The 15511-nt window shown below is 40.7% G+C and overlaps 1 protein-coding gene across 1 annotated transcript in view; it reads left to right on the forward strand.

The window, feature by feature from the left end:
• LOC116511226 (1-phosphatidylinositol 4,5-bisphosphate phosphodiesterase zeta-1-like) overlaps positions 1 to 12468 on the forward strand; it is a 56980-nt gene extending 44512 nt beyond the window's left edge. The window contains exons 10-12 of the mRNA XM_032221096.1: positions 5901 to 6033; positions 8652 to 8801; positions 12380 to 12468. Of these exons, the coding sequence (XP_032076987.1) occupies positions 5901 to 6033; positions 8652 to 8801; positions 12380 to 12468 (372 nt within the window). The remainder of the gene's footprint in view (positions 1 to 5900; positions 6034 to 8651; positions 8802 to 12379) is intronic.
• Positions 12469 to 15511: the final 3043 nt, after the last annotated feature.

Here is a 15511-nt window from a genome sequence, read left to right on the forward strand (position 1 = left end):
AATGGCTGTGAATTATGGTCATTCACAGCCCTTAATGGTTCACAAAGTCTGTGAAGAGTCCGACAGATGTCTGCCACAGTCTTTCAGGGTAATGCTGATAAGCAACACCCACCTTTATCTCCCTTGAAACGATGCCAGAGACCTAGCTGCCAATTAGTTTTGCAAGGCCAAATGGATCACAGAGTCAAATGGAGCTTCTCAGAGTTTGAATTGACCAGAATGAACAAAATTGCTTCCTGCAAAGACTCACATCTGTTTGCTCCCTTTTTATGTCTTAAGGGAGGGGCCAATCATCTCCAAGCCTTACTCCTGAGTTGCCCTTTTTGTCTTAATTTTTCTTGCCTTCTGGAAGCTCTGCGCATGCACACCGTGGGAACAGGCTCACACTGCTCTTCTGCCTTGCTGATGTCAGACTCCGGAAGCAGCACATAACTACCAGATGGCCTTGTCCCCCTCTCTGCCTCTGATGCAAAGCCCTCATCTGAGCCTTCCCCAGACTCCAGGACTGGCCCATGTTCCTCCACAACCTCCTCACTGTCCAACTCTGCTACCAGCTCCGCAGGCCACTGGCGGACCATAACACTCTCTTTGATGAGCTTCCATATGTTACTTCTTGCTCTGCCCTCAAGTTTAGAGAATAAATCTATTCATTTATTCAGCTGATACTTAATTATTTTAGAAACTGAGGGAATAATTTTAGTTGGCATATTTGGCTTCAGCCTGTTGTAAAGCATCCAGATAGTGAAGAATTGTCATCAGAACAAGATTGCTAATTCTTTACCAATGAATGGCTTTGCTTGCACAATACACTGAACTGAAAGTAGCAAACCATGCTTCAATCAATGCCTAAAACAGATGTTTAGCTTGTAGCTCAATATATCTCATAATTGATTAAAAACAGTTTTTAATGGTTAAGTTAACCATTAGAACCTGTTTGATATAGTGGTTTAAGAAGCCAGGCTACACAGTTGGAGACTATAGATCCCAGTCTTGCCATACGCACAAAGCCAGCTGGGAGACTTTGAGCCAGATGTTCTCTCTCAACTCCAGGGAGAAAGCAATGGGAAATTATTTCTGAAAATGCTTTCAAGAAAACTGCAGGGAATGGAGTTGCCCAGAGTCAAGATTGATTTGAAGGTGCAAAAAGAACATTCAAACATCCAAAGAATAGTAATAGTGAGAACACTGATGTATCTGGGATTGGCCATAGTAATTGGGTAGGTATTTTGGTGGGCGTGGCCCGTTTCTGCACTTCCGGAACTTCCAGGACGCTCATTTTCCTTCCTTCCTGAGCCTCCACACAGGCCCTGCACTTACCTCACATCCAAAACAGGCTGTGTGGAGACTCCTGGGAGGGGAGGGGTGGGTGGGGCCAGCCAGGGGTAGGATTTGGAGGTTCTCCGAACCAGCCATAACGTTAGCTATGGGTTCTCCCAAACCTGGGCAAACCCATAGCAGCCCATCTCTGCACATGCCCCAATCAGGTCACAGGCCCAGACCCTCCATGCCCCACAAGGTGCTGGTGAGAGTGTCCTTGGCTCCCAGAAGAAAGAATGTTATTTTGGCTGCATATTTCTTCAGCTATCTTCCTCCCTCCCCTTCCCACAACTCTATCTGGCAACTCACTTCAGGAAACCTTGAAGACATTTCAAGATGGCTCCAGGATTGACACCTTCTGCTTTTGTCTCACCCTGGCCACAAATGAGACTAAGTCATCCTTATCAGAGCTGGTCCATCTTCTTCTACCTTATTCCAGCCCTATCTAAGGACTATCTCCATGTGTACAAAATCTGTTTGGCTTTTGTGACCTTGGAAGGGTGTCAGATGCCTGTCAGTGACTAGGAATTGAGGCAATATAGGTCAGAGAGGAACTAGCAATGGCAACAACTCATTTCATGCTGGTACTGTCACTTATTTACTCAAGGATGGGCACACAGCTTTTCATCTCTGCAGTAGGCAAAGGACTTTAGGTATTTTCTCTCCAGATAATTTCTCTGCTTTTCCTGATCTCCTTCTTAAGAGGTTTATGACCAACCTCTGAAAAATTTATGCTTTATACTGCACTGGTGAGACCACATTTGGAATCCTGCATCCACTTCACTGCAACACAAAAAATATGTTGAGACTATAGAAAGAATGTAGAGAAGAGAAAGAAAGACTATTAGGGTGCTGGATACTAAACTATATGATGAACCATTGAGGGAACTAGGTATGTCTAATGAAGAGAAGGACTAGGGATCATATGATAGCAGTCTTCCAGTACTATTCTCCAAAGCACCTGAGATTAGAGGTAATGGGTGGAAGCTCATTAAAGAGAGATCAAACCTAGAACTAAGGAGAAATTTCCTGACAGAACAATGGAATGCATTACCTCCAGAATTTCTGAGTGCTCCATCACTCAAGGTATCCAACAAGAAACTGGACAGCTATTCATCTGGAATGATACAGGATCTCCTGCCCGAGCCAGGGGTTAGACTAGAAGACTCCAAGGTCCCTTCTAACCCTATTGTTCTATGTTTTGTGTACAATTCCCAAAATCAATTGAAAAGTATTCTGAAGAATTGTGTTGAATTATTTCAAGCAGAATAGCCAACAGGTGGCGTGTACTATTGAACTGCTACATGGTCACATATTCATCTGTTTTATGGAACATACTTTTGATCCAGGATGTTCCTATGTTGGATTCATTTTGTGTGTTATTTTTATGGTTCACTTTTGTTTTAAACAATTAAATCGCCTACCATGAACATTTTCTCCTTTCCGCATCATTTAATGAAGGAATCCTGTTGTCAGAATCAATAGGTTTTTCTATAACATTGATTCCAGGGTACAACCTTCTTAGAATATATTAAGCTGATTGTTAAAATGTGAAAGACATGGGAGATTTGAAGATTATAACATCACTGAGAACCCCATTATATGCAACATTAAATCACCTCAGCCCAAATGAAAATAGAGTATCCACCTACAGGTATCCTCCTTTGGAGACTACCTTGTTTAGCAATTCCCTTATTAAGTGTCCATTTGTGGACAGTGATGAACAATTTTATGACCAATCCTCACATTAACAACTTCACAGGTCTGAAAACCAAAGGAAAGCTGAAGTAAGTTTGTAAGCTTTCACTTACCAATCATTTGGCTCAGAGGTGGGTTCCTACCAGTTCGCACCTATTCGGTAGAACCGGTTCGACAAATCTACCGAACCAGTTAGAGAGGTTCCACCAGGCGACCCGGAAAGCAGGCCACACCTACAGAAGAGGTTCCAAAATTTTTTGAAACCCACCACTGATTTGCCTTATCAAATTATTATTTATTTTATTTTATTTATTTCTTTTGTCAAGCGTGTATAAGATAATAGATGTAAGTATATACAAGAGTATGAATACATGAAATGGATACGAATGAATGAAGTTGTTAGGACAAGGATGATAGGCACATTGGTGCCCTTATGCACGCCCCTTACAGACCTCTTAGGAATGGGATGAGGTCAATAGTAGACAGTCTTAGGTTAAACTTATGGGGATTTGGGGAAGAAACCACAGAGTCAGGTAGTGCATTCCAGGTGTTGACCACTCTGTTGCTAAAGTCTTATTTTCTGCAATCTAGTTTGGAGCGATTTACCATAAGTTTGTATCTATTGTGTGTTCATGTATTGTTGTGGTTGAAGCTGAAGTAGTCATTGACAGGTAGAACATTGTAGTAGATAATTTTATGTACTATGCTTAGGTCAGACCAAAGGCGGCGTAGTTCTAAGTTAGCTAAGCCCAAAATTTCAAATCTGGTGGCATAAGGTATTCTGTTGCAAGCAGAGGAGTGGAGGACTCTTCTCATGAAATTCTCTGGAATAATTCAATTGTGTTAATGTCTGATAGGCACTGCGTGTTCCAGACAGATAAGCTGTATTCGAGAATTGGTCTAGCAAATCTTTTGAATGCTATGGTTAGTAATACAGTGTTACCAGAGAAGAAGCTACACAGGATTAGGTTAACAACTCTTAATGCCTTTTTGGCAATGTTGTTACAATAGGCTCTGAAACTTAGATCATTAGAGATCAATACTCCAAGGTCCTTGACAGGGTTATTAGTTATCATTCCCAATTGTTGTCACTAAATGAAAACTACTTTGAAACATGATTTGAAACTTGAAACTTGATTTAAGAAATGTATAGATGGCCCATCATTTGATATTGTATTAGCTTACAACAATAAAACAGTATAGAGTATAAAAAACAGACTGCAAAGTAAATCAACCTTAACCTACCATTTAAATAAACCATGGATTTATGGATTGTGGGATCAATGCAGTGGTGGGATTCAGCCAGTTCGCACCTATTCGGGAGAACCGGTTATTAACTTTCTAAGCAGATCGGAGAACCGGTTGTTGGAAGAAATCTTATTTTGGGTTTTTTTCCACTTTACAGGGCTAATCCTGTAAGGAAGGCAGGAAGGAAATATTCTGGTGTTGTTTCTAGCCTAATCTTTATTGCCCTGCTTATAGAAACTGCCTCTCCGGTTAACCCTTATTACATTGTAACAGCTAAGGCAAAGCACCCATCGATGTGAGTGATGTTGAGTTGGCCACGCCCACACAGTCACATGACCACTGAGCCATGCCTACCCACCTGGTCATTAGGCAGAGAACCGGTTGTTATGAATCCCACCACTGGATCAATGAAATGTACAACCTAATCCTTACTGCATCCAAGTTTACATGGACCAAACTTCTATCCCAGGCTTGAAAAACAGTAGCTAAGGGGGCAGTGATGGGGATGAACTGCCCCCTAAATTAGGAATGTGGGTGGGGCAAGATTTCAGAGGAGACTTGCAAGACTGATGTCAGCCTTATGACGTAGAAAAGACAGGAAACATAATATGAGTTGAACAATATTTATTGTAAGGTTATATTAACTGAATCTTTCAAGTCTGAAAGAGCTTCTCCCCTCCTATTGTCTTGACAGCACACAAAACTAGGGAGGGTTTCTTCTGAGCCTCTTGTCCTTCCCACATTCCCGCTGTGGGCTCAGCTGCCTTTTATCTAACTGTTCCCTGAGTTATGTCTCCTTGCCCTGCAGGGATGGGTTCCGGCTTCTGTTACTCCCGGATAGCTCAGGGACGTGCTTCATGCCCACACATGCTTGATGCATGCTGTGCATGCACGCACAGTAGTAAAAAATAGCTTCTGTGCATGTGCAAAAGCAAAAAAACAAGATGGCGGCATCTATGGCGCTGTCGATAGAACTGGTTTGGGGGCGTGGCTAGCCGAGTTACTACCTACTCGGCCGAACCAGTCTGAACCGGTAGGAACCCATCTCTGTTGCCCTGTCTCCCAACGTCATTCCCAGGTACCATGATATCCACCAAACCCTCGCTTGCAGGAAACAGAGGGAGTAAGGCACTATTGATTATGTGAATTCTGGGTTCACTTTTATCTTCACATGGCTGGTGGGAGGGGATACATCTATCCATGTATGAAACCCCTCCCCACCCAGGATTGTGCAATTGTAGGAGATGACCAATCTGAGTTCAAGGGTGGGATAAATGCATCATCAATTTGGAGTCTTGAATCATTTTTCAAGTTTCAAATCATGTTTCAAAGCTATTATACCGGTGGTCCTCATTTAGCAGCTACAGTTGAAAATGATAACTATGCCCCCATAAGAGACCAAACTCCTCCCCCCTCCACTGAAGTCTGCTGACTCTTATCTGGTGCCATTTTGCCTTGACCATTAGTAGATCAGATTCTTGTATATAGATAGCATGAAATAGACTGGTAGTTCTTTTGAACTGTACCCTCACTCCTGATTTCTTGTGCCTGGCAACAATTGGATAATTAGTTCTGCACTGATGTAATCCAGCATTTCTATAAGGATGCATACCAACATATACACCTCTTTTCTCCAGATTATTAGTGGCTATCAGCTACCTCCAAGTAACCTCTCCAAAAGTAACAAGGCTGATCCTTTAGTCAAAATAGAAATTCATGGTGTTCCAACAGATATGACAAAACGACAGACTTCTGTCATAAAGAATAATGGTAAGTTGAATGAAATAAAAAGTTTTAAGAGTTAATTCAATAATCTGTAAAGCCTATCAGAGTTAAGAATGCATGGAACTCTCTTAACTTCTGTCGGTTACAATATTGCACATATTACCTTATTTTTCTCTTATATCAAATGTTTCTCAGATTATTTTTATTAATAGGGGCTTTCAAATGCATAATCTTTTTGTAAATGGTTTACACAGAACTTTCTGTAATACATACTGTTTTCAATATATAAATGTACATACTAACAACAATACACAGTTGTTACAATTATAATTATTATTTATTCATTAAATTTCTAATGAATTCTATATCTATAATGCATGGCTATTATTAATACTCACTTTTGTATGCAACTTTCAGCAACAGGATTGATTTTAACCCAATTACAAATATTTTTACTGTAATGCATCATATTACAATACAAAGTCTGTAACATTGTACAAACATAATGTTCACAAATGGAAGAAGTTTTTGTGCATAACATTTCCGAAGATATCCACATTTTTAAAAATTTGGATGATGAGCAGAGGAGAAGAGATATAAAATTTATAAATATATAGGTGCCATATCTTTTGCAATAAGAGGGGTTGGTGATTTTTTTGTTTTTAAATAATCCATGATCAAAGTTGCTATTTGTTGTATGCCAAAAAGTTGAAACGTCTTAAAGAACAACTGAACAATGATTTATAAATACAAATTATTTTATGCTACCATAGATTATGCCCTTAATCTATGCACGCAATGAAAGTAGTTTAACACTTGACAGTCTTTAAAATATATAGTGAAATTTGTACCTCTTACACAGACCTAAATTACGTGAGAATATCCACCAAAAAATCCCCAATTCATTAAGATGAAGCCTCTACAAAAAAAGAATATGCTGGAATAAAAAAAATGCGCATTAGGCCATAATTTTGTAAAACTATACTGCATTAAGAAAGAAAATTAACAATACAGGTAATCCTTACAATCATAATGGGACCAAAATTTCCATCCTAACCAAGGTGGTTGTTAAGTGAATCACACTCAATTTTTCAACCTTTTCTGCACAGTTGATAAGCCTATTGAATTGAATTGAATTGAATTGAATTTATTATATTTCTATGCCGCCCTTTTCCCCTATCATGCAGTCATTAAGCAAATCTGACTTCCCCTCTGACTTTATTTCTCAGAAACCAACTGGAAAGGTTGCAATTAATAATCACATCACCCCAGGATGCCGCAACTATTAAAAATTCATGTTCTTGAATGTTTATCATGTGACCATGGAGATGTAAGGATCGGTTGTAAAGCACTTTTTAAAGTGCTGTTGTCATTGAATGGCCACTAAATGAATGATTGTAAATTGAGGACTATCTATATCCATATTTTAGGAAAATATCTGAGCAGAGGGAGTATTCAGCCGGTTAGGACCAGTTCACCGAAACAGATAGCGCCCAACCACCAGCCTCGGTTCTATGCCATCTTATTTAGGCCCATTTTTGATGCTGGGCACATGCGCAGAAGACTGGGCACATGTATTCAAGGGGGTGAAGCAGGAGCATGTGGGGCAAACCAGTGGTAACAAAATGTGAAACCCACCGCTGACATTGAGAATATGTTGGAAAAAGAACAGACATGCACACAATCATATAATTTTTTGCTAGCTTTCTTGGAAAATTAAATTAGTACAGAATGGGGACGTACGAACATTCAGTTTCTTTTTCATATGGCTGACCGTGACATTGGTGAATATCTATTGCTTGTAAACTGCCCAAAGTCTTTTTTAGATTGGTGGCTTCAAAAATGTTTTAAATAAATAAACGGAATATGATTGAAGTGATTAGATAGGTGTCCCAATAGAATCGGCTATAGGGTGTTCTATATACTGTATTTTTCAAACTATAAGATGCACTGGCGTATAAGATGCACCAAGATTTTGAAGATGTAAATTTTTTTTAAAAAAAGTTTGTGCACTCTGCAGGCCTCCCGATCCCTCAGCATGCCTCATTTTTTGTGAAAAGTGAGAGTTTTGTGAGAGTTTGAGAGGCCTACAAAGTGCTCCCATTTTTGGCTCATTTTTTGCCCTCCCCAGCCCCCAGGAGCACTTTGCAGGCCTCCCAAAGCCTATGCACATCCAAGGGGGCGGGATTTCAGGAAGCCAAAAATGCTCTATTCAGTGTATAAGACGCACCCAGATTTTCACCCTCTTTTTTGGAGGAAAAAGGTGCGTCTTATATTCCAAAAATATGGTACATCGTTATATTATACACTTCACCTGAATTTTGCTTCCTTATGCCATTCAATTGCTTTTGAGTCAGTACATTCATGCATTAAAAAAAAATTAGACGATGCAGGTATTGCAAAGTATTATTTCTCCTTGAAGACAAGATATCTTCTGTAAACATCTGCAGAAGTCCCAATATTTAAAAAATCTCTTGGGTTTTAATTGAACTCTTTTGGTTGTTTTTTTTTAGATGTCAGGTTTAACAAAAATATATATATTGAAGAACGATGTAGGTTCTGAAATAGGGACGAAGGGGGAAAAATTGTTCTCAAAACTCAGAGCACCTCTCGTGATTCAGGTTGAAACTGTTAACAAGAGTTTTCTCTCCTGCTTATTTCAGCTTTGAACCCTAGATGGAATGAGACATTCACCTTTACTGTCAAAGTTCCAGATCTTGCCTTAATACGCTTCATAGTAGAAGATCAGATGGCAGTTCTTGCCAATGACTTCCTTGGCCAATTTACTTTGCCACTTTTGAGCATGAATAAAGGTAAGACCATTATTTTCTGACTAATGAGAGATGACAAGCAGTTGCCTGCCCAAGGTACCATGTAAGGTAAGGAGAATTACCATCTGTAGGAGAAAACCTGGCAGCACAATATTTGATTTTAAAGCCCTACCATTAATATCTATGGAGGTTCTCCGTCATCCAAGGTCATGGTTGTCCCAAAGGTGCTTTTTTCCCCCAAGATGCAACTGGACTTTCTTTGAGTTTCCTTGAAGACATTTCGCTTCTCATCCAAGAAGCTTCTTCAGCAAAGACAACAAAGTCCACATTCTGGACAGACAGGACTGCTGGTTTGAAAGAGGGGTCAAAGTGGTCGTCTACATTAAATTTGGAGGAGGGATACTCCCTCTTCTTTGTGGCAACCCCTGAGATATTGGAACACTGCTATCATGTCTCCCCTAGTCCTTCTTTTCATTAAACAAGACATACCTTATAATACATATCGCAACCAAGGGAAGAGAAACTATACTCTGAATTTAGAGAATAGGAAAATGTCAAACCATATTTAATACACAGACATTGTTTTAATGTGGAGCCTCCTGAAGTCAAACTAGTTTCCAGTTTCCAGCCATCAATGATCCCTCCAGGAGCTGCAGGAAAACAGAACATCTCCCTTTTTCAAATGCAGGTTATAAAATATTACTTTGAATCTAACATTACATACACAGCCCAATAAAATAGCCATTGAAATGCTCAGATATATTCCATGCTAGCTTTTGAGGCCCTTAACCATAATAATAATAATAAAAAAATAAATAAAAGTTGACAGCGGACAGAACAAAGATAAGTCACAGGTAAAAAGGACGGAGCGTGGTTTGAATATTTTTAAATTTACAAAAGGAGGGGATTAAACTCAGATTCCCTTTGTTATCCTTTGCTGCCTTTCTTGATTACACTGGAACTTCAGTTATATGGTGGCTTTGGTACAGTGGTCAATGCATCAAGACTAGAAAGTGGGAGGCCTTGAGTTCTAGTCCCGCCTCAGCCATGAAAGCCTGCTGGGTGACCTTGGGCCAATCACCCTCACTCAGGCCAATCTACCTCAAAGGCAGGGGCAGGCTTCAAAAATTTTAGCAAGGGGTTCTCTACCCGGTAGCTGGGTGGGTGTAGCCATGGTGGGCATGGCCTAGTCAGCCTCCTGCACCACAGCAGTGGGTGTGTTTTTGCCCTCCCCAGGCTCTGGAGGCTTTCCTCAAGCTTCTGGGAGGGCAAAAATGGCCTCCTCGGGCTCTGGAGCAGTGGTGGGTTCCAGCCGGTATGGCCGTACTGTTAGTAGCTGGGAGCAGCGGCCACCGTACCTGTATGGTGGCTCATTTGCCCCACCCACCCACCCGCTTTCCATACCTGTTTTTAAAGCTACCGGCTAATTGTGCATGCACGCACAGTGTGCGGTGCCTGCGCGATCTGTGACAAGCAACTGGGTGTCGCAGGAGCAATGGAGTGCGTATGCGCGTGCAGTGTGCATGCCCGAGAAGGATGCCCGGCCCTATGCGCAGCGTACCGGTAGCAATGGGGAGAGGAACCCAACACTGTTCCAGAGGCACTCGGGAGGCCAGAAATTCCAGTAGGCCCATTTTTCACCCTCCCCGAGCCTCTGCCTGGGCCTTGCACTTACCTGCATCCAAAACAGGCTGCATGGGGACTCCTGGGAGGGGAGGGGAGGGGTGGGCAGGGCCAGCCAGGAATGGGATTTTGTGGTTCTGTGAAGCTCACAGAATCTTAGCTAGAGGTTAACTCTTACAAACCCCTAGCAGCCCACCCCTCCAGGTTGTTGTGGACAAAATAGGAGAAAGGTGTGTTGAATAATTTTACCACATGGACTTATGGGGCAGTCCTTAAAGAGCATTCGGAGACTTCAGCTCGTCCAGAATGCAGCTGCGCAAGTGATTGTGGGTGCACCTCGGTACACCCACGTTACACCTATCCTCCACGAGCTGCACTGGTTACCGATTGGTCTCCGGATACGCTTCAAAGTGCTAGTCGTAACTTATAAAGCCCTTCATGGTATTGGACCTGGGTACTTGAGAGACCGCCTGCTGCCAATTACCTCCCAAAGACCCATTAGATCACACAGGGCTGGCCTCCTCCGGGTTCTGTCTACTAGCCAATGTCATCTGGCCACGACCCGGGGGAGGGCCTTCTCTGTGGCAGCTCCGGCCCTTTGGAACGAACTCCCCGCAGAGATTCGGACCCTCACCTCGCTCCAGGCCTTCCGAAAAGCCGTCAAAACCTGGCTGTGTCGGCAGGCCTGGGGTTGATGAGTTCCCTTCCCCTCTCGATTTGTGTCTGTTGGTTATTTTTAAATGCTTGTATTTGTAGTTTTTGTGTTTCCCTTCCCCCCCTTGGGTTTGTGCGCCACCCTGAGTCCCGCTGGGAATAGAGCGGCATATAAATAAACCTAAACCTAAACCTTATTTGTAAACATAATAAGGTGGGCGACAAACAAACAAACAAACAAATGCCTTTATGTCTATACAAATCACAGTACACACTTATTACCGGTAATTTTCTAATTCTGAATTAGATTGAAGCCTGATTGCTTTACATATACCCTGACTTGTTTGGAGGATTTAAATGAACCAAAATCAGATTTAGATAAGAGAAGATAGTGTTTTAAATGAATTTAAGTTTGTGTTGGTAGGGATCAGTCATGTTCTCTACTTCATTTCTTCTGTCATTACAAACTTGCAAGAAGCATAACGTTCTATTTCTAAAATATTTTCCTGGGTGCAATATTGCATGCACGTCATCATAAAATATCCAAAGAAATATTAAGCTATATTTCACACTGCATGAAGCATCATGAAATATTTAGACTCTAATGAGATGACAAACTTGGTGGGCTGTCAGGGAATATCTATGTGTTATTATGGAAGGAGAAAACATCTATTTCTCAATAAACAGAGCACCTAAAGTCAATGATAAAATATATACTTGTGTACGTCTGCATGAAGTTAGTCAGAGAAAACAGAAAGCGGAGGATTTTCTCAAAAATCTATCTCAAATTGATCTCTGTTCTTGTTGAAACCACACAAAGAGGAACAATTGGTTAAAATTTTGTAAAAATGCGTAGTTCTTTCTGAGGAAGTGTCTTTTTGCATGGGCCACAGTGTGCATGTAAGGCATACTCCAGATAACATAAGAATAGAATAGAATAGAGTAGACTAGAGTAGCGTAGGATTGAATAGAATAGAATAGAATAGAATTCTTTATTTGGCCAAGTCCCTTCTAGCACTGATGATGTTACCTGTTGGATAATGAAACATCTGCAAGAAAACAACCAAGCTCAGAGAGCACCAAGGAACCCATAAGATATTTTTTGTTCATTTTGCCCGGTTGGATAATTATTCTTATTTAGTGTGAGAGACACAACCTGCATGGATACTGTAATAATAAGTTTATCAATGCAGAAGCTAAACACAGAATATTAGGCAGTTGGTTGCTAGAATCAGACTGCTGATCCATCTAGTTCACTAAGTCAATGTGGATGGTAAGTCTTTTCTACTGTTGTCTCTTGCTTGACATCCTTGCATTGTTGTCATCTTGGTTTTCTTTTTCAGGTTATCGCCATGTTCCGTTGGTCTCCAAACTTGGAGTTACCCTCAAGCCTGCCTCTCTGTTTGTCTACATATGGTACTTTCAACAGTAATGTCATCGCCTGCTCTTCCATCTGTGTGTTTTAATAAAGCAACCATGGTCCAAGCAGGTGATACCTTCTACTTTTTAATAGAAGAGCTAAGTGTTTATAGTACTTGAAGTACTAGGTCTATGGAATAGGCATGTGTTGGGGTGTGTGTGTGTGTGTTTAATTGTTGGAAAGCTTTATAGTATCTCCCTCCACTATAAATTGAGGTATCTTAGTAGCTCAGTGGTTAACTTGTTGAGCTTGGAGCGATTAAGATGCTAGAAAGGTTCGAGATCTGAGCGCCAAGTGACGGGTGAGCTCCTGGCTTTGCCCAGCTCCTGTCAGCCTAGCAGTTTGAAAGCATGTAAATGTGAGTTGATAAATAGGTACCACGGTAGCACAGTGGCTAGAATGCAGTACTGCAGGCTACTTCTGCTGACTGCTGGCTGCCAGCACTTTGGCAGTTCGAATCTCAGCAGGCTCAAGGTTGACTCATTCTTCCGAGGTTGGTAAAATGGGAACCCTGATTGTTGGGGGTAATATGCTGACTCTTTAAACTGCTTAGAGGGGGCTGTAAAGCACTGTGAAGTGGTATATAAGTCTAAATGCTATTGCTATTGCTACAACTCTGGTGGGAAGATAATAACACTCCATGATGTCATGTCAGCCATATGACTACAGAAATGTCTTCGGACAGCACTGGTCCAATGGTCTTGAAATTTAGATGAGAATCTACCCCTATAGTTGGCAACAGAGTAAAATCTGCAGGGACTTGTTTTTACCTTTTTTTACCACCATAAACTGCCCCTTTAGTTTGCCCCGCATTTGCATGATGATGTCCTCTTCTCTTTCCAAAGAAATATCTGCTCCAAAAATGGCATCATATAAATATGATGAATAATGTTTTGAAACTGTTGAATAAATGGAATCTGGAGAAGAATGTGGCAGAGCAACATAAAAATAGCCTGCTAGATAAGGCCAAGGCCCATCTTAATCAATTATTTTATTCTCCCAATGGCCACCAAGATGACTGTGAGGTGATCATAAGCAGGAGTTGGAGACAACTCAAGATTATTCTTTTCTCGGTATCACTTAAAAATGGCTGCCAGTTGTTTTATTAATCAATCTCCAGGACGCATTTAGTAAACATGAAAAAATTTTTTGGGGGAGAAGCAGAGTGTCATCTGTCTGATTAGTGAACCCAATAAGGAAACACTCTCAGGTGCTTTGAATTCCAAAAGTAAAACTTTATTGGATACACCATTTTGGTACTGAAGAGTCAAAACCAACTCTGGTTTTCCCGTGCAAAAGCACAGAAGTTAAATAATAGCTTCCCTTTCTCTCCACCCCTGGGTGATCACATTGTCCAATTATGAGATGTCCTTTTGTTATGGGAACAATCCATCTCTTTCTCAAGCACTGGCAGAGGTGACCTTGATGGCTGCCAGGCTCTCATGTTCCACGCACACATTCTCAGCATTCTGTTTCTCCTATCCCTCCCCCAGTTCATTAGCAAGTTGAAAAGCATTAAGGTTTGAAAGAAGCAATGTGGTTTAATCTTAACAGGTGTGAATGGAGGTCAAAAAGTCATGATGGCATCTGAAACCATCTGAAGGACACTCCAGTCCTCTAATCATCTTTATTGCTCTTCTTTGCACTCTTTCTAGAGTCTCAACAACTTTTTTTATATTATGGCAACCAAAACTGGATAGTTTGGTCTTACCAAGGCATTATAAAGTGGTATTATCACTGAAATGACTCTTTTTGAGTAGAACTCCATTTCCAAAATCACAACGCCATCAATTGCTGCATGTCCAAAACAAGTCTGTCAACTCTTTGCCTTTGATAATTTACTATCCAATTCACAAGGGTTTGGTTATTATCTTTTTCTTCTAACAGACAACTTGGTGCCAAAGTGTGTGTATTTCCTTGTAGGCTGAGCTAATACATCTTTAGGTGGTTCTTTAGTAAGCCGGCAAATATAATTGTTTTTCTTCCATTGTTAAAAAGGAGATCTAAAACAAATCCAACATGTATACACAGTGATCACACTATTTCTTTTGGGAATGTTAGGAAGCAGAAAGGGACTAAGAAATAATTAGCCATAGACATTAAAGGATGAAAAAGAGTAAAGAAATTTAACTATATCTGGTTCCCTAGAGAGCTCCATGTCTCTCTTCTTAACACAGTTCCAGCATATCCACATATTGATTCACACATAATTGTTTTTCTGAGTTAAACTGATCTATTCTACCTCTTTTTGAACTTCTCCGTAACTCCATTCAACCAGATTTATTAATCTTCCCCCTCTTCCTTTTTCCTTCATGTTTTTTTTTAAAATTCAACCCTTACTTATTCTCTTTGAATTAAAATTAGATTGAATATTCTCTCATATGGTCAAACTGCATACTATCTTTGAACTGGTCATTTTTGTGTCCAGTCCAAAGTAAATCAGAACCCATTCATTTTTTATTCCTCCCCTCATTTGATCACGCTACTCCTATTACACACACACACACACACAGTTTACAAGAATTCCACATGGTAATCTGACCTTTAAAAAAACACAGCTAAAATAATGAAAGGACTGGAGGACTTTTAGGAGCAAGAGTTGAGTTGCAGGAGTGATTTTAGCTTAGAAAAATGATGAGTTGGGATACCTCACCTCCAAGACCTCTAGTTACAAGAAGGACATAGGTTTAGATTTTTTGATAGTTGAATTCCTACCAATGGCTGCACTTCATCTCATTGATGATGTTACTTAGTTGGTTATGTAGTAATGAAATGTCTTCAAGAAACCAGGTTCAGAGAGCACCAAGGAGCTCACAGTTCATCTCTCTTGAATGACCACACACAAATAAAACTCAATGATTTAACTCATCTGCAAGATAGATAGATAGATAGATAGATAGATAGATAGATAGATAGATAGATAGATAGATGGATGACAGACAGATAGATGATAGATGATAGACGATAGACGATAGACGATAGACGATAGACGATAGACGATAGACGATAGGCGATAGGCGATAGGCGATAGACGATAGACGATAGACGATAGACG

The sequence above is a fragment of the Thamnophis elegans genome, chromosome 7, assembly GCF_009769535.1.
Source record: "Thamnophis elegans isolate rThaEle1 chromosome 7, rThaEle1.pri, whole genome shotgun sequence".
NCBI classification, from domain to species: Eukaryota; Metazoa; Chordata; class Lepidosauria; order Squamata; family Colubridae; genus Thamnophis; species Thamnophis elegans.